This window comes from Talpa europaea, assembly GCF_964194135.1.
Source record: "Talpa europaea genome assembly, chromosome: 1".
NCBI classification, from domain to species: domain Eukaryota; kingdom Metazoa; phylum Chordata; class Mammalia; order Eulipotyphla; family Talpidae; genus Talpa; species Talpa europaea.
In genome coordinates, this window is record NC_140073.1 from 127807568 (window position 1) to 127833638 (window position 26071).

At 39.6% G+C, this 26071-nt stretch overlaps 1 protein-coding gene across 2 annotated transcripts in view; it reads right to left on the minus strand.

Moving 5' to 3' along the window:
- Positions 1-24365, minus strand: part of ANKRD44 (ankyrin repeat domain 44) — a gene marked incomplete at its 3' end in the record, with an annotated part of 163641 nt that extends 139276 nt beyond the window's left edge. For both annotated transcript variants that reach the window (XM_084251977.1, XM_084251976.1), the window contains exon 1: positions 24315-24365. In XM_084251977.1, the coding sequence (XP_084108103.1) occupies positions 24315-24350 (36 nt within the window). In that variant the 5' untranslated portion in view covers positions 24351-24365. The remainder of the gene's footprint in view (positions 1-24314) is intronic.
- Positions 24366-26071: the final 1706 nt, after the last annotated feature.

A 26071-nucleotide genomic window follows, 5' to 3' on the forward strand; every position in this document is an offset into this window, starting at 1 on the left:
GTATCTATGTGGGGTTAAGGATGCCAGTGAGTCTACCTGGAGTGGGCGCTATAATTGTTTATGACTTTCACCTACCTCTAAGCTTGACTGAAAGTAGCATTCCCCTCAGTCTGTCACAGGTAGAGCTTGACCTTGTTTCAAAGCTGTCTGACCATCTCAGAACCCCTAACCCTTAAGAATTCCTATAGAATTTGTTGATCTCAATTAGGGGGTTGGTTTTGCATCTGATTTATCTAGTGGAGGAGAAAAACAGGCTTTCTAAGAAGGCTCTAACGAGGTACTATGAGGCTCAACTAGCATTCCTTATCAGTAAGGTTCATCTGTGCCCCTTCCAATGCCTACTGCCTGCTGTGGAGTTCTGGTTTCTGGGAAACTTGACCTCAGTAAGACCTAGAGAGGGACATTAATGTCTCTATTCAATTCACAAATGCCAGTTCCTTTGAGCCTAGTGGCTTGCGGAACTGGGAAACGAACACTAAATATTTTTTTAATGTGGAACATTTATTTAGTTTTCTCTGGCTAGCCCAAGCCTGTATACAAAATTATTAGTCTCCCATTAAAATGAAACTACTGGTGTGGAATATTTCTAAAATGAAACTACTGGTGTGGAATATTTCCAGACATAGGAAACCCAGATGTTGGAACAGCGTCATAGAAAAAGTAAAAGGTGCAAGTTGGTAATCTTCAGTAACAGGCCAGAGCAGGCCCAGCGCAGGGAGGGGAGCTGGTGAGGGAGAACCCAAATGCTGTTTTTTAAAAGGGAAAGGTTGAAGAGATTATGGCAGGGGAGTGGTTCCATTAAAACGTCTTATAAAGGGCAAGAAAAAGCAGAGTCACAGTGGCATCCAACTTGTATCAATCCTTAAAGATTTCCCAGAAGAATGGTTTTTCGGGGTGGGAGGAGAAACAGGTATACTGGGGGAGCCACGACCCAGACTACTCAGGTCATCTAGTTAGGACCAAAGTTCTTGTGTAAATTCTATTCAAGAGTGGAAAACTATTTCATTTCCAGTCTTGCTGGGTGGGAACTTTCTACATTCCTCAGGTTACTGTGATTTGGTCTAGACCTCCAATGACCTACCAGCTGCACAGCAGGGCCCCTCTGGACAGCAGAAGGCCACGGGGGCGGAGGGGGGTGGGTAGAGGCTGCTGAAGTGGACTGGTAGGAAAGGCAGCTGTTGTGATCCTGAAATTCCCAGGGGACCTGATACAGGAAGTCCTTTCCCTCTGAAGCATTTGGTGTGTGTTGGGGTGAGAGGGTGACAACACAGTGCTAGGTCACGCACTTACCTCTGCCTCAGAGCACCTCTCAGGAGAACTCTTCCCTCCCCAAGGCTCTTAAATGCAACAAAGAAGGGCAGGCTTTGAGGCCACCCTGAGCATGTGTGGGGATGAAGCCCCACCTCCTCCAGCTGTGAGACTGCATACGACCCATTTACTGAGGGAGGGTGATGCCCAACCTGTGACTACATTCTCACACCTGCCACTGCTCATTACCTGCAGCCCTCCCCTGACTCCTACACATTTCACCCCCAACCCCTGTCAAGGGACCTCTCCAGACCTCTTAACCGGAATAGCCTTCCTCTTCCTCATTTTCTTCAACCCTAAGATATCTGACTTATTAATATATATTAGAAGTCCCAAACCTCAACTTCCTCCAGGCCTTCCCAGCAACACCTTCCCAACAATATCTTTTCTCTTCCTCTGTGGCTCCTGGCCTTTGCATTTAGTTGATTCTGCCTTGGATTTTGGCCATTTCCAAGGATGGTAGTACGACCTAGTGGGGTTTGGAGACTAAAGGACCAGGTTCAAATTCTGACTCTCCTCCAAGAGCCATGTGACTTTGAGCAAGTTAGTGGACCTTCCTCTGAGTCCCCATTTCTTTGTAAAATAAAATTTCTCTGTAAAGTAGGGGTAATAATAGTGTCTACCTTCTGGGGATTTGTGCAATGGAATAATGATACTTTGTAATAAAGCCCTAGGCATAGTACCTAGTATACAGTTAGCACTCAGCAAATATTGCCAATATTATTTAGTGTATGTTTTTACTCTTTCCCCAGCATGCCTATTCTGGCTGGCTGACAGGAAAAGGGAAGGGAGAAGATGGAGTGGGAACAGAGGTGGGGAAGGATAAAGAGGTGTCCCACCCAGTTTCACCTAAATTCCAGAGTAATCAAGATGGCACCATCCAACATGGGGAGGGGAAGTATGTCCCAGGGCCAGATGAACCTCCCTCTAGTACGTCCCGTGACTGGTAATGCACAGTATCAAATGAATGAAGCCGAAATTTGCTCAGCATTGTGGGAGGTGTCACCTGACAGAGAAGCTGCCCAGACAAGCCTTTCATCTTTGGTGAACAGAATCTAATCTCTGCTACAGTCACTTGTAATTACTGGGGTAACAGATAGGTGGAGTGAGCACAGACCACAGTGAGAGGTTACACAGTGCATCTCATTTCCTGTGGGTAAGCACCTGTGAGCAACTAGGAATAAAGACTCTGAACAGGAAATCAAATATAGAATGCTAGAGAATCTCAGAAAATGCAGTTCAAAGACAATGAACCAAATAGCCAACTTCTCGAGTTTCCCCAGTAGTACCCAACATAAAATACAATGCATGTAAGCATTACTGGACAGAGACGGTGCTTGAGAATATATAGTACTAGGAGCCATTCACCAGAAAACTTAACTAATGAAAGAAATGTTTAATAGTAAGTATGAGTATCTATTTATATATGACAATTTTTAAACTAGGACTTATTTTAGATAATACACTTTAAATGATATAGTGATGAAATCAATGTTTTGACTGGTTTTATGAACAGAAGGGTTTTCTAAGAATTTTTACAATAGGTTTGGGGAGAAGAGTTTGAAACAAAGATGACCATGTTCTTGTCCTTCATACTTTAGTAGAAGCACTAAACATGTTCATAAGTTTTAATCTACATCTGTTTTATATTTTATATGAGATTCAAAAATTGTACCCAAAATCTGCCCAGAAATCTGTTTGGCCAGACAAAGGTTTTGTTTTGTTTTTTCTTTTTAATCTGAATTGGAAATTTTTTATTGGGACACAAATACTCTGAGACACATATGCTGACAGCACATCCACACACACCCAACACCCCACCACCGTCTTTACACCTTTCCTGCTGGACTCTGAAAGCTTTTAAGTTAGTAACTGGGATCTGTACATTCTTAAGTTTGCTCATGTCTTTGGTCAAAAGTAATACAATTTGGACCAAATTAATTGCACTCCAAAAAAAAAAAAAGACATACTTTGAGGCATATATAATCCCTCAGACTTTTGTAGGTCTGTAGATTTTTGAGAGTCAGGCATCATGATAGATTTCAGGGCTAAGGATGCTTGTTCTGCAAAGGCTTACGGTATTGAAATGGCAAAGGCACAAGATGAAAGTGAGGAATATTGAAAAGAGGATGTTACATAATTGGAATATTTCTAGAGAATTAGGATTTGCTTATTGAAGACAAAACAAATTCTTTAGAAAGAAACAGCCTTAAGATGGAGAAGGATCAACAGCACTAATTGCATTCTTTAAACATGCCAGGCCCTGATCTAAGTATTTTCTGTGGATTACACTGAGGGATAGAAACTATGAGTATGCCCATTTTACAGATGGGGAAGTAACTTTACATTACTACAGCTTGCAGGCAGTGGAGTTTCATCTAGAACCAGAGCTCACATTCTTGGCTACAATTCTCTGCTGCATCCCAAGAATAATCTATCACTAGGCTGTACTGGTTTCTTTTAGAACCAAATGTCCTTTACAAACCCAAATTTTTATGCTTGTTCAAGATTCATTGAACCAATTCTTGTCTGATATTTAGTATCCTGAATGATATTACTTTGTCCAAGAATAAAAGTTTAACATGTATAAAATTATAAGTCTAGTTTTTAAGTTAATGGAAATTAATAAATTTGGAATTTGGGTTTATAAATCAGCCTTTTGTGAGTTTAGAAAATGTGACTCAATTCCCCAAACTCCAATCACTCTTGCACTGAGTTGAGAATGATCAAGTTTCTCTAGGTGATTTGTATTCACATTAAAGTTTGAAAAGTATTAAGGTATGTTGTAAGACATATCTTCAGGAAGTGCTGCACCAGCAAACAGCTTTTTGGGCATGTACAAAATCATTTATTTATTTAACTAAGCACTCATAAATTTCATTTTCATACCACTATATTATCATTTTTTGATAGTCTATAAGATGCACACAAAAATCTACACTGAAAGTTTTTTTTAATAGAAGTATTAATTCCAATGCCCCCAATGGATTATCTTGCATACTTCCTGGGATGCCTATACCCTCTTTTTGAAATCTAGTGCCTTATAGCAAGTATCTTATCTCAGAGTTGGACCATCCAACTCAGACTAGTTGCTTTCAGTTACCATAGACTGCCCAAAAAACATATCAAAAATAATTTCTATATTTAAAAGCATTGCTACTTCATGAACAAAGCTCACCAGAATGGATCAAATATGGGTCTAGAGAAATCTGTGCCCAGGTGATGTTTTTAAATAATTCAGACTTGTCCTTTACATGTCCAAGTTTATGCACATCCTCTTGTTGTTTGATAAGCATGAACTATACTTGGTTGCTTCATCTCTCAGGGCTGAGGAAGTGGAAGAGACTAGAAAAGAACTTGTTTACCATATGACGGGCTAGCAGCCAAAGTGAGAACATCTTTGTCATCTGGTTTAATGTAAAACATCCAGCTCTTCCCTTTTATCAGGCTATTCTTCTGTAATAGTTATATTATCCCCAAGGTAGCCTGCTGAACACAGCAATCTCTTATCTGGCATTCTATTAAACAGAACACAAATTCAGCAATCTGTCCCATATAATTTAGATCTTTGCAATGATGACTTGCCTTTGGAGTCTGAGCCGCCATGTCATAAGTTCAACTACCCCAGGCACCTTGCTGTGAGGAAGACTGGGCCACGTGGAGAGGCCACATTGGAGGTGTTAGGGCTGACAGCCAGCATCAACTGCCAGACACAAGAGTGAAGACATCTCCAGATGATCCCAGCCCCCATCTGTCAAGTTCCCCCAGCCAATGAGTCTTTCCAGCTGAGCCCAGACAGCATGGAAAAGAGAAAAGATATTCCTGATGCCTGATCTGAATTCCTAGCCACAAAATCCAGCAGCATAATAAAATGACTGTTTACACCACTAAACTGTGGGGTGGTTTCTTACACAGCAAAAGTAACAGTCTCTGGGAGGTTATGTAGTGCTCTCTGAATTATTAGAGAAAGACAACATTATATTTACTGTTGAATGACCTTATTTGTTTTCTAATTCAAAGCAGGCAGCCATCGCTATACAATATAAAGGGCATCTCTCTAAAATGAATATTCATTAAACCCATATTTACTAAGCCATTTCCTTTGTGTATCAGCTAACAGGCACTTGCTATCTTTGTAGAATAATGATGACCATGGTCAAGTCACTGTTTCTGAAAAGTAATTATTTAGTTCTGTCTCCTCTGAGAAATGAACTGACTCCTCTTCTTCCTCCAGTCTTCCCCCTTCTCCTCCTGACTCAAGCCAGGAACCCAGGAGTCACTCTTGGCACCTCCATCTTCCTTACCCCTAACACTTAATCCATCATCAAATCCTGCATGAAGTACCTCCATGATGACCCGGAAGCAATCCATTGCCTTCCACCTCCAGTAGATACAGTGTGAGTGGTGCCCCTAGAGCTGATAAGCATATAGCAGCCTCATTACAGCTTCTGCCCTACCCCAGGCACATGGTTTCTGCCCTGACCCCAGTCGTGGGCTGCCTACAAGTCTCACAGCTTCTACTCTTCCCTCACAATCCTCCTTTTACACAACACCCAGAGTGACTTTTAAAAATATTCACCAGGTCCTCCCCGGTGGTGCAAGCGGTTAAGTGCAATGCTGTAAAGCTGTCCACAGCCTCTGCAGTGGCAGTTCGATCCCCGCCAGCCTTGGAGCAACCCACATGGTGAGGCAGACCTCTCCTGTCTCACCCGCTGCTCCCCTCAGCAGTGTGTTTCCTCAGTCTGCCTGTTCTGTTCCCCACTCTGTCTCTGGTAAATCTTCTAACTCTCCCGCACATCTGGCCTGTATCCCAGCTCTTGTAGAAATAAAATAAATCTTTAAAAAAATAAAAAATAAAATAAAAATATTCAGCAGAACCTTTTGTATTTAGAATGAAACCCAAATTCCTCACTCAGCTCTGCTAACTTGGCTCTCCCTTGTCTCCTCCCCAACTTCCTTGCTTTTCACTTTCTTGCTGCCATACTGCCTTTCTTCAATTCCCATAACTGTCCACTCTCTCCCCTCACTCCTCGGGGCCTTTGCTCATGTCTGTATCAAGACTGAAGCATTAGCCCATCTTTTCATGCCCTCTCCCCATGCCCATTTCTCATAGCAGTTTTGGCTTAAATGCCAACGCCACCTCAAAGCCACCTTTCTTGGTCATTTTTTATTCACTATCACAGCACACTGTTGTCTTCCTTCAAAGTAGTCTTCTCAATTTATATACCTATTGACTCATTTCCCTTACCTGTTTGCTGCCTGTCTTTCTGCTACACTGTAAACTCCTGAATACAAGGACCAGGCCTACGTCTACCACCAAGGCATCCCCAAACCCTGGCATAGAACAGGTTCAATGAATATATGTTAAATGAGTATGTTAGCTTGTATACTGCATAGCAGTGTGCCTGTGGTACCACACCTATCCTCAAGAACTTCTGTTTTCTTTCTAGCTCAACCAAGGTTCTCAAGTGTGTTCCCCGACCAATAGTATCAGCATTGTGTAGGAACTCATTAGAAATACAGATTCTCATGGATTTGACAGAGGCCCACCCAGACCTCCCAAACCAGAAACTCAGGATGAAGCCCAGCAATATATATTTTAAAAAGTCCACCAGGATTCTAATGCACACACAAGTTCAAGAAACATTGGCATAGACTATTACAGAGACTCTCATTCTACAAAAGTAAGTTCAAAAGTAAATGAAGACATAAATATATTCCACTGGTTCTGAGAGATGATTCCAGATATAGGGTCAATATATATATATACATATATATAGTTTAAAGATTTATTTATTTATATATTCAAGAGCTGGGGTACAGGCCAGAGGCACAGGGGGTGGGGGTGGGGGTGAATGGACTGACCAGAGACAGAGTGGGGAACAGAATAGGCAGATTGACCAAAGTACACTGCTGAGGGGAGCAGCGGGCGAGTTAGGAGAGGTCTGCTGCGCCATATGGGCAGCTCCTGGGCAGGCCAGGAATCAAACTCGTGCTGCAGTGGCTGAGGACAGCTTCATAGGTTGCATCTTAATCCTTGCACCACCAGGGAGGCCCATGGGTCAAAATATATTTTTAAGGGGTGGGGAAGTAGGGTGGAAGGCATTCAAAGTCAAGTGAGTTTGAAAAACATTGTGTTCAAAAAACTTAAATGTATTTCTTTATAGCAGGAATCCTCAGAGACTTTGATATGGCAATATGCATTGTAAATCACTAAAACTCAAGGATATATACAGAAGTACTTCCCAACTTTATTTTAGCCACAAAACCACCTTTTTCCCCTTCTAAAAAACCTTGTCAGGTTTTTTCCTGGATGCTAAGAAACATACTTTAGGAAATGTATTCTTCCCCAGACAGAATCATTCTAACACCACTCTAGTTTATTTTGCCTACAGGGATATTAATAATAGCTGAATCACTGGGAACAGCTGCCTTAAGCTTTGTGTGTCTTTATCTCTTTTGCTATTTCCAAGATTTAAAAATAAATTCTTAATATTAAGAACATCTTCATATATATGAATATCTTTTTTAATGTCAGTAAAAAGAAATGTGATCTTTTTTAAAGTCTGAAATGCTTATAAAGGCAAATATGGAAGAAGAAAAAATGGTGACAATGTCAAGTTGAATTGGTAACAGAAGCAGTTTAGGCTCTTGTCCTGTGCTAGAGCAGGCAACATAAGTTTCACTATTAAAACTGAAAGATAAAAGTCCTCTAATGAGCATTGGAGAAACAGTTTCAAGGCTGGGCTCCGGGAGAGCCTTGGTTTTCTTCCACAAGCAAGGGAGGAAATTCTCTGATGAGGAAATTGAAAACTGCACAGGTGACAGAAAAATTATTGGCCCAGCTGACAATCAGTAACCTTGAAAAAGCTGAGCCAGCTTGGAAATAGGAAGTTAAAATATTCATGCCAAACATCCACTGTTTACTTAATCAGGGCTAATGATTAGTTTCTTAATGATATTTTACAAGCTCAGTTGAACACAGAAAACATTTGCTCTTTTAAAAGCAAATAGGTCTGTTTGTATTGTAATCAGATCTGTGGAGAACACAAAACCCCCAGTGCTCAGGAGTACAGAGGCAGTTCTGTTTGGGAACTTCCAAACTTTCTACAAATATGAAGGTGGTCAAATTATGATGGGAGAGGGACAATGGTGACCAACAAGTTGACTGTGAGCATTTGCACCATATGTGTTGGTTCTGAAAGTGCAGAATTTAATTCTGTAGGGCTTGACATAAATTTTGGGCCTTTGTGCTAGACACAGGCACTCTTAAATAGAGCACAGACGACTAAGGAAACAAACATATCAGTGGTGATCCCAGAATGTGTTTGGTAGAGCTTGTGTGTGGCAGGTCAATGAAGTTACTTTTGCATTTTAGGCTTATATGTGAAATTCAATACGATGGGTGGAGGGAAGGATGAATAGGCAGAGAAGTAGAGGATAAAAGATTTTTGAGGCAGTGAAACTATTCTGTGTGATACTATAGTGGTGGATACATGGCATGTACAACACCCAAAGTGAACTCAAACTATAGACTTTGGGTGAAAATGATGTGTCATTGCAGGTTCAAGGATTGTAACAAGAAGACCCATCTGGTGAAAGATTCTGATAGTGGAGGAGATTGGGGGGGGAGGGGGGCAGAAGACATATGGAAATCTCTGGACCTTGTCTCCACTTTGCTGTAAACCTAAAATTACTCTGAAAATAAAGCATGTGTTTTCTAAAAATGTTTTTAGTCATACTTTACATAAGATTGAGATAACATCATTTGCCCAAATCAAAACTTACTATTATTATCATTTCTATTATTATTATTATTATGATCATCATCATCATCTTGGAGATGGAAGTTGATAAAGATGTTGTATGGACTTAAAAGTTCTCCCACCAGCCCACCCTCATACCTTCGCATGCACTGCTGACACTGTCACCGAGGCTAGTAATCCACTGCTCTATGAATCCTAGCTACACAGGGAGTGGCCAGGGACAAAACACTTTTACATCTGTGACAGCACTGGCCATTTCCTTGAAAAACATGGTAAAACAACTGTGTCAGTCACCTGATTATGTGATATAGGAGGACAGGAACCCTGTCCTATTCATTTTATAGTCCCAGACCCTGGCACAGTGCTAGGAACATAGTAAATGCTCAATAAATGTCTATCAATTGAATAGAAGTGAAACAGCCTGAGTTAGTTAATTTAGTGGCCACATGTGTTTTAAATATTCACATTTAATAGGGTTGAGGAAATATACTAATCAAATTTAGGAAATGCAGTTAACAAGGTTTGCTTCAAAATTGCTAATAGCTAATTAAAACTTGACTATATCTCTAGAAAAAAGAGATTCGTAGTACAGCCCTGAAGGACTTTTATGGTCAAAATGCAAAACAAGGTCAATTATGTGATCTTCTAAAACAGTTTCACATTTAACCAAGGACTACTGAGTTATTATTCAGAATTATGAATGGTAAAATCTTCTTTTCTTCTTCAATTACACCTACAATTATATCTACAAAATCTACAAAGTATAGGCCTGAAGTCTAATTGTCATGTTATAGCAAAAACATACTTCCCTGATATTTAGAGCCATGTCAAAAGCCAAGAATTTTGAATATTACTTTAGAACAACTCAATATATTTCTTTTCTAGTCCTTCCTCTTTGAGAGAAAATCCACTAAAGGTTTTCTGATATGGAGAACTATATAGTGACTTACAATTTATTTCTGATACATACAGGATAATATGATTTATCTCTTAAAAGATCTTATTTTCTTTCCCATCTTTACTGAGGTACAGATGACAAATAACATGTCCAATATGATTTTTACATGTCTGTGTATGTGTATTTTCACATAGTGAAAAAATTTTCCTAACAAATTCATTGACATATCTGTCACCTCACATATTTACTTCTTTTTAAGTTTCTACATATAAGTGATACCATGCAGAATTTGTCCATCTCTGTCTGAATTCAGTTAACTTTCATCTATGCTGTCGCAAATGACAGATTTCCTTCTCCTTTAAGACCAAATAATATTGCAATAATAGTCCATTGCATAGACAATCATTTGTCATTCGATGACACTTCAGTCAGTAAGAGGCTACATATACAGTGGTGATCTCAACAGGTTATTCCTTATAGCCTAGGTGTGTGACAAACCTCACGCAAACCATGTAGGTTTGTGTAATTACACTCCCAATATTCACAGGATGAAACTGTCTAACAATGCTTTTCTCAGAATGCACCTGTTGTTAACCAACCCATGCCTGTCTATATACCACACATGCTGTATCCATTCATCCATCCAAAAACACTTTGTTTCCATACCTTGGCTACTGTGAATAATGCTGTTTATAAACATGGGAGTGCATTTATCTCTCTGAGATAATGATTTCCTTTGGATAAATACCCTGCAGTGAGACTGCTAGATCATATGGCAGTTCTATTTTTAATTTTTTTTGAGAACCTATATATACTGTTTTCCATAGTGGCCATACCAGTTTATATTCTTGCCAACAGTACATAAAGATTGCCTTTTCTTCACATCCTCTCCAGCATATCTCTTATCTTTTTGATAATATCCCTCCTCACAGGTATGAGGTTATAACTCATTGTGGTTTTTATTTGCATTTCCATAATGACTGGTGATGTTGACCAACTTTTCATAAACCAGTTGCCCATTTGTAAGTCCTCTTTGAGGGAATTCTATTACTAAGAAATCACAATTCCTTGAAAAGGAGAATTTTATAATTAAATATACTCAATGGTACAGAGTAAAATTCACTCTTTAAAAATACCACCTAAAATAATTTATTTTCACAAAGAATATAATACTTATTAACCATGCTTACTTGCACCTCCTTCTAACTTATTTTTTCCATTTGTACACTTGGCTAAGTGTAGGGTAAAGAAAATGTCAGGCTTTTCTGCCCTCCCGCCATCAGGATAGATGATGGATCCTTGCGGTCCTGAATGCATGCCTGATGGCGGGCACCTGGAGTAGGGTGTGGGCATAGGTAGATGGGATTCACCTGGGCTGAGACTGGGCTTTTAAGGGCGGCGTCACGGGGATGCCAGAAAAAGCTGAGAAAGAAGCCGAAGCAGTAGAAGCCGAAAGAGAAGCAGAGAGAGAAGCAGAGAACACTGGAGAGCCCAGATAGAGTGAAGACTTGCTGGGGCTGGAAGACCTGCCAGCCTCCTGGCCCCCCAGCACCCCTGCCTGCCATATACCTGGTGAACCCCAATAAAAGACCTGCAAAAACCCACTAAGGACTCTGATTCCTCCTTTACCTGGTCTGCATGGGATCAGAAAACCTGCACTGGTCCAGTTCCTGCCCTTACACTGTTTTTACATTTTTTAATTGTGGTAAAATTTGCATAATATAAAATTTACCAATTTAGACCTTTATCTAACCATTTTCTAAGATTGGTACAATTGCTATCACAAGTCAGATGCATAGTCCCTAACAGATGATATAGAGTGAAGCTTAAAAGGCTCTCGTCAAGAATGGTCCCACTGTGATATCCTATGAGAATATTGTAGGAATATGAAACATACGGAGTAAATGCCCATGTATCCACTTATATAAATCTCGACATATAATGTTTGAGCATGAGAAAAATCAAGTTATAGAGAATATAAACCGTTTGCATATGTTTTTAAAGATACACAACACCGGGCCTCCCTGGTGGCGCAGGGGATTGAGCACCGCACTGTGGGGCAGTCCACACCCTCTGCAGCGTGGGTTCGAGCCCTGACTGTCTGGGGAACAACCCACATGGCGAAGCGGACCTCTCCTGGCTCGCCCGCTGCTCTCCTCAGCAGTGAATTTCAGTAGATCCACCTGGTCTGCTCCCCACTCTGTCTCTGGTGGATTCTCTCACCCCCCACATCTCTGGCCTGTACCACAGCTCTTGTATGCATAAACTAATGAATCTTTAAAAAAAAAAAAACACACCACCTATTGTTTTGGCAAATATGTAAACACATGCTCACACAAAGAGGCTTTAAGATATAAATAAAATTAAAGGCTAGAGGCAAGGAAGAAGTTGATGGGTTGGGAAGTTTTAAAAAAGGCTCTCTGTTCATCTGTTCCTAGTTTGTGCCAGGTGAGGGTAATTCAATGAGAACAAAGCCACATCCAGGCTGTTCTGCTAGTGGGGGAAGAGAGAGAAGACAAGCAAATGAATACACTGTATATGTCAGGCATGAAAATTACTAGCAAGAAGAGGCTAGAGACAATGGATGGGGTTATTTTATAAATGAAGATCAGGGACTGAGGCCCAGATAAGGTATTTATGCAAAGACATGAATAAAATAAATATGACAAAGTGTTAACTTTTGCTCCATCTCAGTGATAGACTCATGTTTGTTTTGTGAATGTTTGAAAATTCTCATAATAAAATGTTACTTTAACAAAAGAAAGCCCACTACCATCAATTCTTGAAAGATTAGGAGAAAGGACATCAGGATCTCCAGATCCATTCCAAATGGGATATCTGGAGTCTGTGACTGCGGATCCTATTTCTGAGGAGGAATGTACATTTTGGGGTCCCCTAAGAAACAGCCAGCATGAACAATGCTGTATGACCATTAGGTTATACACGCTTGCTTATCTGCCTATCTCCATTCATTCATCCATCCATCCATCAATCTACATATCTTTGCTTTTGCCAGAGACAACATGCCTATTCAAACACAGAGTGTTCTCTATTTAAAAAGAAAGGGGAGAAGATGAAAAGTCAATCTAGCACATGTGTATTAAATAGGGGAAAAGGTGAGGACACAGGGTGCACTGATGACAAAAGACAGGACCTCTGTGAGCTGGAGGGAAAACACACACAGTGTGTTTACTAGTGAGCTAAAGAGCTGCCATTTGTTACAGGCTCCAAGGTCACACTTCTCCCTGCCCCCAAAGAAGGAATATGATATCTTAGAGAAATCCTATTCCCATGTGCTCTGCAAGGGAGGAGGGGGGTTCATAGCTGCATGAATCCCTCAGTTTTTTTTTTAATAACATAAAATGATCAAGAAAATATGTGGAGTATATTAAGTGTCAACTCCAGAGCTACACCTCTAGCAGGTATTTAACAAATATTTATGGGTGAAGGCACATGAGGATGCCTCCTAGAAATATCGCACAAACTTCTTTTTTAACTAAGCATTTCCTAGGTCACAAGTCTTCCACACAATGTGGCAGAGACTTATGGTTTATTCCAAAATCACTCTTTTATTTATAATAGATACTCAATGTTAGCTGAGGACACAGCCATCTGATGTGATGCTGGACAAAATGCAAATGGTCATGTTCTCAATGGAAATGTCCTGAAAGACCTTTTCCACTTTTCACCTTCATCCTTCCTGCTAGTAGGAATGATATGTAATGTCCAAGTGGTCATTTTGGACAAGAAGACAGAAGCCACATGTCAAGGACAGCAGTAAAAAGGGAAACAAGGACTCTCTTACCTCCGTAGAGCATCGTGCTCCTCCTGCACAGCCTCTCTGGACTTGCCACACATGGGAAATAACAAACTTCTATTTTGCCAAAAGCTACTATTTTACTGTGATTGTTTTTCTGTCTAATGCAGGTAAAGTCAATCTTAACTGATAAAGGTATATTGTTTTATCTCCCTAACCACAACCTCATTAAAAGTTTATTAACCTACCCATATTATAGACAGGGAACAAAGGCCAGAATTAACTGGTTCCTCAAGGCAACCCAGACTCAGGTTTCCACCTCCCAGCTGAGGCCACCTCCCAGCTCTACCATACTTGCATTTTGGTGAGGCTGATAAGGATGTATGAAGCAGGGAGGGACAAGTAAGATCTGGTTGTAAAGGAATAATATATCACAAGCCCTGAATATGTGTGTGCAGGGTTATGGAAGGCCAGGAAGATGTTCAGAAAGTGAGACTAAGAAGGAGAAGGTGTCTATGTTACATTCAGAATAATTCTAGAAAGTACACAGTCAGAAACCCATAACTCTCCCAGTTTGTCTGGTATATCCATTAAAACAAAAAGTGCTTGGCAAGTGGTTTGCCTATAACCAACTCAGCAGCTTCCTGGGGAAAAATCCCACCCACACCCCAGGCTTCTACCCTAATTGAATAACCTACATTTAAGCTCTTTGTACTTCTTTCTTTTCTTTAAAATTGGTTGTAATAATAATGTGCCTATAAAGCTACAGTTGGAATGTCTTCTGGTCATCATAATTATATAGTTATTTTTATATGAAACCAAAAAAAATATATCCTGGTAAAATCAGGGCTGGAACAACTAATTGATCTAAAATTCACCTTATAATCTTATAATTTCAACTTGTCTTTTAAGAATAATCTGAGAATATGGTTATCTTCATCCAATTCATTTTGAAAATGAGTTAACACTTTTCCATAAAACCTCAAAAATTTTCAGATTTTTAGTATATTCTCATTGTAAAGCAAATTAGAAAATAAAGTACCCCTAAAAATGTCTGGAAATTTTCACTTGACTTCCATCCTAATTAAAATTAACAATCAAAAATTATTTTCCGAGTATTTATGATACAGAATGTGGTTCATATAGCTAAGACAAGGAAAAATTTTGTTATAATACAGTCTAGAATTTCATTCACACAAATTTTCCATCTTCAATATCAAAAGAAGGGGTCCCTCCTGAAATTGCTCTAAAAGAGGGACACATGATTTGAGAAGAAAAGAAGTCTACTGAGATGAAACAGCTCCTTCCACCACTTCAGGCTCTAGCCAGGACCACAAGAAAGGCCCGTATAATGCAGTAAAAGATGGGAGAACCTTTCTACCCATCACTGTGGATCCTAAGTACCATGCCACTGAAGTGTGCACCACACTAACTCAGACAAATACACCCAGTGAATTTTAATAATGATATCCTAATGCTAAAAACAAGCAACTTTAGAAATTGAATAGTTGGCTTTTGATTGTGAGTTAGTACATGTGTGTGCTTTTTATAGAAATGTACTTAACATTTATCAACATGATACATGATCCGTATAAAAACAGTAGTAATACATAAAGGAATAAAGCAAAAATCCCACTCTCCAGATTCAACTGTAATTAGCCTTTTGAAGAACATTTGTCTCTCTCCTTACATGTACACGTGATATATGCTACTTTATTTAACATCTGGCTGTTTCACTCAAAAATATATCTTGAGGATCAATTAATGTAACAGGAAAGAAGCTAATATAAATGACCTTTTTTATTTTTTTTTTATAGAGGCATGTTTATTTATTTGCTTGTTTGTTTGTTCTGTTTACACATGCACTGGGTACAGTCAGAAGCGCGGGAGGGCGAGAGAATTCACCAGAGCCAGAGCGGGGAGCAGAGCAGGCAGAAGGACCAAAGTACACTGCTGAGGGGAGCAGCGGGCGGCAGGAGAGGTCTGCGCGCCATGTGGGACCCTCCTCTGGTGGCTGGGGCGCAGCCGGGGATCGAACCGGTGCTGCAGAGGCCGCGGGCAGCTTCGCAACCCAGTGCTCAACCGCTGCGCCACTGGGGAGGCCCTAAATGACCTTTTTTAAAGGTAGCATAACATTACCACACATGGATGTTAAACTGGTAATTTCTAATTTCTTGCTAAATTCCCCTATTTTTATCTTTCTACTTTCTAACTGTAAGATTTATCTTGGTACAAGAAATTAAGTAAAGTTTTATACATTTTTTGACCAGTTTTCTGAACACCATTCATTAAATAACCCATCACAATCCAAGTAGCTTCAAACACTTCCTTTATTTTATGCCAAATGTCCATATATATACCTGAGTCTGATTCTGGACCTTTAAACTGTTCTACTAATTTGACTACTCCTGTGCCAATAACACATTGTTCAATTTTTTAAGAACTATTTATTTATGCATACAAGAACTGGGGTACAGGCCAGAGGTTTGAGGGGCAAGAGGATTCACCAGAGACAGAGTGAGGAACAGAAAAGGCAGATCTACTGAAATACACTGCTGAGGGGAGCAGCAGGCACGTCAGGAGAGGTCTGCTGTGCCATGTGGGTAGCTCCCTGCTGGGGAATGGAACTCATGCTGCAGTGGCTGCAGATAGCTTCATAGGTTGCGTCTTAACCCCTTGCACCACCAGGGAGACCCTAACACATTGTTTTAAATCCTATAGTTTTATAATTTGTTATAATATATTTTGTGAAACACTCCTCTCACTGATTTTCTTTTTCTAGAGTTTCCTCACATGTTTATTTCTCTAAACAAAATTTGGAATGATCTTGTCAAATTTCCCCTCCCCAACTCTTACCATTCAATTCAATTGCTATGTACTTATACATTAATTTTAAACAACTGAATTTTTTTTCCATCTAAGAATAATGTAGCTCATTTATTCACATTTACATCCCCCCAACATTTAGTATCTATATGAATAAAGGTCACTGTCCTTTATCCTACAGACATTGACATTCTCAAGTTATTTACAAGTACATCTTTTCATTAACAGATTTTTTCCTTTGTGCAATAAAAATACCTAGCAATTGCAAAATAATAGTAATATCTCTGCATTTGCAACGTATCCACTGCTCCAAAAATGCCTTAGTATATAGAGGGTGCAAACTGTATACTGTATACCACTGTAAGATATCTGTATACCACTGTAAGATATCTCCTTCACCGAGGATGGCTCTTCAACCTCCCATGCTGGAGAAACGGGGCCTCGAGGTGTTGAGCACCCCTGGAGGATAATTAGGAATGCTGCTAACCAGACCTGCCTTCACACATTTTAAATGATAATGAAGCCACATCACAGCAGACTGCTCAGTGCTGTCTGGAGTTCATGAATCATTCTCTACAGGACACAGGTCATGGCTTCCAAACCACAACCGCACATCATGGGCAGTGGTCCAACAGGGAGCAAGGGATATGACAGTATTACCAGGCACGTGCTGAGATGTAGGCACCTACCCTCAGGACAGCAAGCACTTCTCCCAGAATGTGAAGGGACCACTAGCCTCCCACCATCACTACCATCACACACACACACTCACCCCAGGACGGGTGAGCCAATGAGCCAAAGTGCTGTCAAGTCTTAGGGAATACAGACCTCTCCTCTCCCAGAATATAGGGTCTTCAGCTTCAGAACCATGCTTTAGATTTTCAGGTACAAGTAGCCAGAGAAACAGAACTGCTGAAGATTTGCTGACCTCATCACAGTTATTAACAAAAACGGAGGCCTGCAGCCTGGATTTGGCCCACAGATGTGTTTTCTTTGGACTGAACAATGTTGGGCCAGTTTTTGGGAGCCAAAATTTAACAATTTAGAGATTTCCTGTATTTTCTCTTAAAAATTCAGAAAGTTTGGGTCACAATACTCCAGCATCCCTGTGGGGCAACACTCAGGAGGTGCTAAATGGGTCAACATACCCACAAACTGTGCGTGTCCATCATTTATGAAGCCTGACTTTGCCTCCCCTGCCTGCAGTTTCTAACTGGCGTCTAAGTCAAGGGTGTCCATGTCTCTAAACTAACAAAATATCTCAGGTCTTTATTTCCATATCAAATTCTTTGTTTACAAAGAAAAAATCAAATAAAATATATGGAGGTAAGGGAAAATACCCCAGTATCTAAAAGCTTAAAAGTCTGCACTATATACTTTGTATTTCTAATATCCTAGGAAATTTGACATGATAGAATCAAGCTGAAAAAAATTTAAGGAAGATATTAAATTTATTTCTGGATGGATTTTTTAAATTCTATGTTTAAAAGAACAATACAACACTCAAAAACATAAGTGCAGATAACAAGTTTACCTTTGATAATTTGTATTATTTTTTTAAAAACACTTCCTTGTACACTGTTAATACTGCTTCTTTTTTCACACTGGGATCTTGAGACTCATCAGCCACCATCACCTGATTTTATGTCAGTAGTCATAACCACAACTTCAGTGATTTTTCTCCCTCCTTTCATTATGAATGTTTCACCAACAAAAGCTGAGCTTTCACCTCAAGACTTATTCTATTATCTTCACATATCCCTTCTCATTTAGAATTGGAGAGAGTAAATAAAATGCACCAAGATACTTGGGCCAAGTCCTGCTAGGGCAAACAATAAACATTAACAGCTTGACAAAATCATCTTGTTGTATAAAATAGATGAATGATGTCTTTGATGTGTATATCATGTAGTGTTTCGCCTGTATTTCCTTCTATGTATTTTATGGTTTCAGGTCTTATGTCTAGTTCTTTAATCCATTTTGAGTTGGTTTTTGTGCATGGTGTTAGGTAGTAGTCAAACTTCATTCTTTTGCATGTAGCGACCCAGTTTTCCCAGCACCATTTATTGAACAAACTTTCTTTTCTCCAATGTATATTCTTTGCTCCTTTGTCAAAGATTAGTTGACCATAAATCTATGGAGAGCTGTGTGGAGATTTCTTGACCTACTAAACATAGAGCTTCCATATGATCCAGCAATTCCACTCCTAAGTATTTACCCAAAGGACACAGAAACATCAATTCCAAAGAGCACCTGTACCCCTATTTTTATAGCAGCACTATTTACAATAGCTAAGCTTTGGAAACAGCCCAAATGCCCAAAAATAGATGACTGGATCAAGAAGATGTGGTACATATACACCATGGAATATTACTCAGCATTCAAAAAGGATAAACACATGTAATTTGCAGCAACATGGATGGCGCTGAAAGGGATCATGCTCAGAGAAATAAGCCGGAAAGAAAAAGAAAAATACTGGATGGTCTCAACTCATAGCAGGAATCTAGAAAACTTAAAAAAGGGACCAGGAAAAAGAATAACTATAAGAAAGAAAATATCAAAATCAACAAACAACTATGAACCAGAGACACTCTATGGGGGGTGGGGGGTGGGGAAAGGAGGGCTTGGGGTCAAAATAGGGGGGTTGTAATTGTATGGGGAATATAAAAATAAAATTTAAATTAAAAAATAAAATAAAATAAAATAAAATAGATGAATGAAAACCATAAATTTGGGAACAACCCAACTGTATAAGATACTTTTGAGACTACTGGAACAAATGAAATTGAAAATGCAGAGTTAATGATACTGAAGAATTAATGTTAATTTTATTTGGTGTAATAATGATTGTGTGTGTGTTCATATCTGTTAGTATTATTTAAAAATAAGAAAATAAAATACATGGGCTTGCTATCATGGTGTGTTTATAAATCTTACAATTGTTGTCTGTCATAGTTGTAAGAGACTAAACAGCACCTACTCCAGCCAAGAGAATTTCTGAGCTGTCCTGAGAAGAAGTTTTGATCTCCAAGACGGAAAGAAAAAAGTGTCAAGTATAATAAGCAGCATTAGCTAAGGGCACAAGATGGGGGTTGGGGGAAGGGTCACATGTGCTATTATTGGCCACCCTTTAGAACCTTCTGGCTAGTGGTCTTCCAGGAAGCTTATTACTTGTCAAGTTAATTCATAACTTCTTTAGACAGCTCTGTTATTTCTTATATTTTAAGCTGAAATCTTATTTTATGTAGCTTACAACCCACATGGCACCAAGTTAATCCTAGTTCCATTTTAATTTGATAGTATTCAAGCTACTTGGGAGACTTCTGTCTTTCCAAAGTCTACACATCACCATTTCTCCAACCACTTCTCCCATGCTGACTTCCTCCTCTCTGTTTTCACTATTGCTGTCACCAGGCACCAATTTGTCTCTGACCCTGTTCCAGTGTAGTATCGCAAAACTAACTGCTCATACCATGTTGTCATAGTATAATACCCAAAGTGCCTTTCTAGAGTTCAAGTTTTGGTTTTCAGAATCTCTGCATTCATTTTGAACTCATTTTGTATGAAACTTCAGCTCAATTTCAATAGTCTGATGAAGGCTTCTAAAATCTTTTTAGATATCAGTCACATCTGGATCAATTTAAATGTATTTCTCAGATCGTACAACTGTCTTTTCACATTTCCAGCTCTGGTATGCCACTAGTCAGAGAAACCACAAAGACACTCAGAGTATCTTTCCTGATCTTTCAGTACCACCTCATATCCATCCACAGCTTTTCAATCTTACAATGAGTACTTTCAATCTTACAACTGAGACCTGGGGACACTAATTCAGCCAGACATTGTTTGACAACTTGTCCTCATCTAGAAAGAAATGAAAAATAGGCCACTACAAATTGGCTCAACATAAATAATAAAATAGGGTTTAATCATCCATACAATATATGTTGCAAGAACTGGTCTGGGCAATTGTGTGAATGAAAATGAAGGATATAGTGACCACATCACCAAGCACATAGTCTCTCAAAAGTAGAACATAGTTATTTCTATGTCAAGAAATATGCCTGGTAAGGTAGAAAGAACTGTGGAAAGTTGAGAGAAGGAGTATATTCTTTGGTCTGGTCAGGAGACGGGAAATACAGATTAGAACGACTAAATGGAGGAAGAAGTCAGTCTGGAAGGACAGGTGGGATTGAAACAGTGGGGATGTGAGGAAATAATAAATACCAATGGGTTGAGCAACCTGGTTTGGCTGAAGAATAGGGCTCATAATAGTGGGAAATAAGGTTTGAGAAAACAAAGAAAGGCAAATCTGTATGAGATTGCATCTTCCATCAGGACCAGCTAATCAAAGCAAATTTACACCAAAGAACAGGTAATCCATCAAAAGACACAGAAAAGTGGGAAGAAAAAGGCCAAGAAATCAGCACTTAGCTCAAAAAGGGAAATTTAAATGAATAAATGGAGGTGTGAAAAGAGAAAAGCAAAGGATGAGAAGGAAAAAAGTCAAATATTGTCTTCCAAGTGAGAGGTGATTACTCTGCAAGTTTTATTTCCTTTCCTTGGCATTTAAATGTATTGCTTTGGAGACTCTCTTCCCTCCTGAAATGAATCTCCAGGCTTAGATTTCTAATAATTTATCTTCATTTCCCTCTGTTCTTTGTTAACCACCACTTCCCCTAAACTATCTAATCTACCCCAGCAAAATAGTCAATATGACTGATCCCCAAAGAGTGTTGGCAAAAGAAAAGCATGACATTAAGAGGACAATTCATTGTTCAGGTATACCTGACCATAGAGAGGGGGGTCAAGTGCTCTTCATGATATACTCCCGAAGGAAGCAAACAGTGAGGTGATGAGACAATCTAAATAGGTGTGAGTGGAACAAAGAGACTCTGGACCCTGAAGAGCCACTCTATCAACTGAAGGTTCTCAGACCTTCCCAGTCTTTGTTCATTCATTCATTCATTCACTTATTTCTCTCTTTCCCTTCACCCCACTTTTCTCTGCCTCCATATAGCCAACAGCTCGCAAATATAAAGGAATTCCATGATAGACCATTACACCTCAGTTTATGTATCACTCGATTGGTCCTACATGGTTGACATAGGTCTGTACATAGCTTCTTGGGTTTTTCCTTTCAAAATGCATAGCCATGTGATTTCTCATTCATTGTCTTCTCTGCCATGCTGTGAACTCCAGGCAGGGAAGAGATGACTCCCTAGTACCTAGTACAAGTTCTGACCTCAGTGAATAACTGCTGAATGAATAAGATTTCATAAACAAGTGATTTTTCTTGAATTCCCTAGAATTCTGTACCAAAAAAAAAAAAAACATTGGCAAAGCCAAGATTGATAACTATTCACCAAAGCCCATGTTCTGTCATTCTTTGGGCACAGCTACTGTAATTTCCCAGCCTCCCTTGCAGCTATGTGGGGCATCTGATGAGACCTGGTCAGTGGTATGTGAGTAGAAGTGATTATACCACTTCTAAGCTGACACAAAAATTCTCCTATGCTTTTCCTTCCATGCTCTTTTTTCCTTCTGGCTAGACTGGAGATGCCCCCTTCAGGTGACTTCAAAGGCTACACATTAATACTCCCTGTATGAAAAAGAGCCATTCCTCTAATCTGTTTGCAAGAAGACTAAACTTATATTTGAGCCATCAGACATTTAGGAGGACTGTGCGTTACGGTAATTAATTACTCTAGTAATACACTAAGGCTACAACTCAAGTTAAAGTATCCTAATCCTTACCAGCCAGCACCTTCTTGTCACTTGCCTAAGAAGAAATAAAGGCATTCAGAGACTTTTTTTTTTTTTTTGGTATATATGACTGAATAAAAGTTCTATTTGCTCAGGATCATCATGAAAAGACAGCAACCTTGCCTTGGGCTTGTGTGGGCTTAGCAACAGCCACAGAATAGCCTGGGCAAATTCTGAAGGTGTTAGGACACTGGGCCATCAGCTTACTTGTTTTGCCCCACAGGCTCGAGACAAATGCACAACTCCCTTCTTCAGTAGTCTATCCCTGGTATCATGTGTGCTTACCAGCAAAAATGTCACAAAACATCACACTATTGTTTCCAGTGCCAATCACAAAGATGCTACCAAAAGTTTTTTCAAGAAGCCACAACAGGCACTGCCACAGAGCATCAAATGTCCTGCCTTTCCAATAAAATGCCAGCTGCTCTTACAGAGACATAAACTTAGACAGAATCCATTTCCCCTGACAAAGCTCCTCATACACTGCACGTGTATTTGACTCTTTCTGTTGTTTCTACTTAACACTAGAGACTTCAAAGAGAATGCCTCTCCTTGATGGACTGGAGCATTTAGGTAATTGAATTACATTAAGAGAATTAGTAGCATGTACTGCATATAATTACTTATTCAATCTAGGGCTAGGAAACTATTAAAAGAGTAAATAATTGCCTAACTCTTTTCACCTTTCTTCATTACAAGTTTGTTGGCTTGAAGATCTTCCAGATCAGGTGGTGCTTAATCTTTGGGGGTCATAGACCCTTTTTAAGATTTTGATGAAATGCCGTGACCTTGTCACAGAAAATAAATATTTCTACAAGTGCATACATATATTACATATGATAACAGAAGACACGCAGGTTGCCTAGTTCACTCACTGATCCAAAGTACATGGAGCTTCTACAGAAGAGCAAACTTTTCTTCTAAGGAGCTAGATAGTCAATATTTTTGGTTTTCAAGTCCACGTGCAATCTCTGTCATAACTACCCAGCTCTGTTGTCACAATGTGAAAGATCCATAGCCCTGTCCCAACAAAACTTTAATATAGACATCAAAGTCTGTTTTTCATATATTTTCTATAGCACAAAATATTATTCTTCTTTTCATTTTTTTCCAGTTACTTAAAAAATAAAAATTACTTTTAGCTGGTAGCCTATGTAAAAAACAGGTGAAATGCCATAATTTGCTAACCCCTGCTGAGTGCATTGGTTCTATGGGTTCATCACCTTGGAAAATCAAAATATTACATCTCTATTTTCACTAATTTTTACTGGAAATTTCACATTCCCTTCTATGATGAATGTAGGGCGCAATTCTCACTAGCGTCAGCAGTAACTTGGTTACCAAGAGAAATCACAGATACGTTCATATCATGTTAAAATGGCCACAGGTAATAAAAAACATTGATTATGTTCACTGTTTTAAAAATATGGTCACTATGGGCCTCCCCGGTGGCGCAGCGGTTGAACGCTGGGTTGCGAAGCTGCCCGCTGCCTCTGCAGCGCTGGTTCCATCCCCGGCTGCTCCCCGGCCACCAGAGGAGGGTCCCACATGGCGCGCAGACCTCTCCTGCCGCCCGCTGCTCCCCTCAGCAGTGTACTTCGGTCCTTCTGCCTGCTCTGCTCCCCGCTCTGGCTCTGGTGAATTCTCTCACCCTCCCGCGCTTCTGACTGTACCCAGTGCTTGTATAAATAAATAAAATAAATCTTTTAAAAAAAAAAAATATGGTCACTATGAATTCTTCTGAATCTGGCTATTTATATTTGTTGATAAAGAAGCATATATTATTATATCACACAATTTGATTTTTTATATTTTGAAGCTATATTTCAGTATAATTTATTTCCCTTATAACACTATTATATTTCATGGATTTAAAAATAGTTTTGAGAAGTAATCCAGAGCTTTCACCAAATGCTAAAGAGGTCCATGGTACAGAAAAGGTTAACAATCCAGATTTAGGGACTTTAGCTGGCAAAACAACAGCATCTCTTACCAGAGCATTCACATCTTCAGTTTTGTGGATGAGCATCCGTATCTCCTCTGGATCACCACTGAAGATTGCTTGGACCAGTGGTGGCTGTAAATACAGGAGAATTTCAATTAGAATTAAGTACTTTGATTGCATTCAGATGCAGATGACTGTAAGAAGATTTGTTCCCCAAAGTTGATTCAACCATTATCCATTGGCCAACAAAGATGAATATGGCTCAGGCCCACACTAAGAAGAAATCTAGTATAGGAGATATTTGCAGAAAGAAATAACTATAATATGATTTCAAAGCCTTGACAGTTATATCTAACCTGAAGCTAAGAGGCTAACATGAAAACCATCCATAATTGAAATTGTCCTTGAAAAGCTCTTAAATTTCCCATCAAGGAAACTACCAAGAGCCTCCCTGGTGGCGCAAGGGCTAAAGATGCAACTGGTGAAGATATCTGAAGCCACTGCAGCATGAGTTCAATCCCCGGGCAGGGAGATACCCACATGGCGCAGCAGACCTCTCCTGACTTGCCCGCTGCTCCCCTCAGCAGTGTATTTCAGTCAATCTGCCTGTTCTGCTCCCCACTCTGTCTCTGGTGAATCCTCTCACCCCGCCCCCCACACATCTCTGGCCTGTACCCCAGTTCTTGTATGCATAAATAAATAAATCTTTAAAAAATCTTTTTTTAAAAAAAGGAAACTACCAGATCTGTGGTTTTGCGCATATCATGCCTTACTGCTATCTCACCTCTCATCAGACAATGTCCATGAATGCCTCAAACAATTCTATTCCTACAGGATGTTGCCATGTTTCTGGATTCCTGAACATTTCTTTGTCAATGTTTAGAAAACCCTTGAAATCATTTCCAAATGCTCCCAAAGCTTTGGCCAAAAAACACTGGCTGTTTTTAGATGAGATTACATCCCATTGCTTATCAAAGTAAGTAGCATAATAGCAGAGTGGGGAGCAAGAAGCAGGGGGTGCATTACTGAGCTCTTACTATTGAACCCATCTACATTAAACAAGAACCCAACAGAAAGTAGAATGATTTAGGAAGTGTGGTAGAAACAACATGGGGAGAGAAGCTAACTGTGTGGATGGTAGGAAGTATGAGGAAGTGTATCCAGAGAAGCTTCATGGAAGGCACTTTAATGAGTATGAGTTTGCAGACAAGGAAAGACATTTCAAGCAAAGGGAATAGGGTGTGCAAAGGCATGGCATTCCAAGAAACTGATATGTTAGAGGAGATTCTTCACATGCTTGCTGACTATCTACTAACCAAACCTCAAGTTATAAGCCCCGATGCAAGGATCATATTTCATACAAAACACAGAGACACAAACGCAGGATTTCAACAAAAATCTTCAATCTTGTTGGTGTTTCATAATTCTCTACTTGCTATGCTCGTGGTCAAAGGCTTATGTGTGTTTTTCTGCCTTTTTGAAACTTAGAAAAACAAATAACAAACCCAGTAACCATAGGATGACAAGCAGAGGCAGAGTCTGACAAGATTTTATTGTTATATCAACAGTGATCAATCAACAGTTGAAAAGTTAAGATTCTGAGGAACAAACCCATCCCAGTATTTCATGCACCACAAGTTAGTCACTTGAAGGGTTCACAGGTACGTAAGCAAAGACTCTCATCACTCATGAGTGTCAGGAATGCACACAGACATTCTGTTACATTCAGTCCTCACACTTCTCAAGAAAGACAAGCATTCCAAGTTATGGCTGGAATGTTCCCAAAGAGAGACACCCAAATAAAG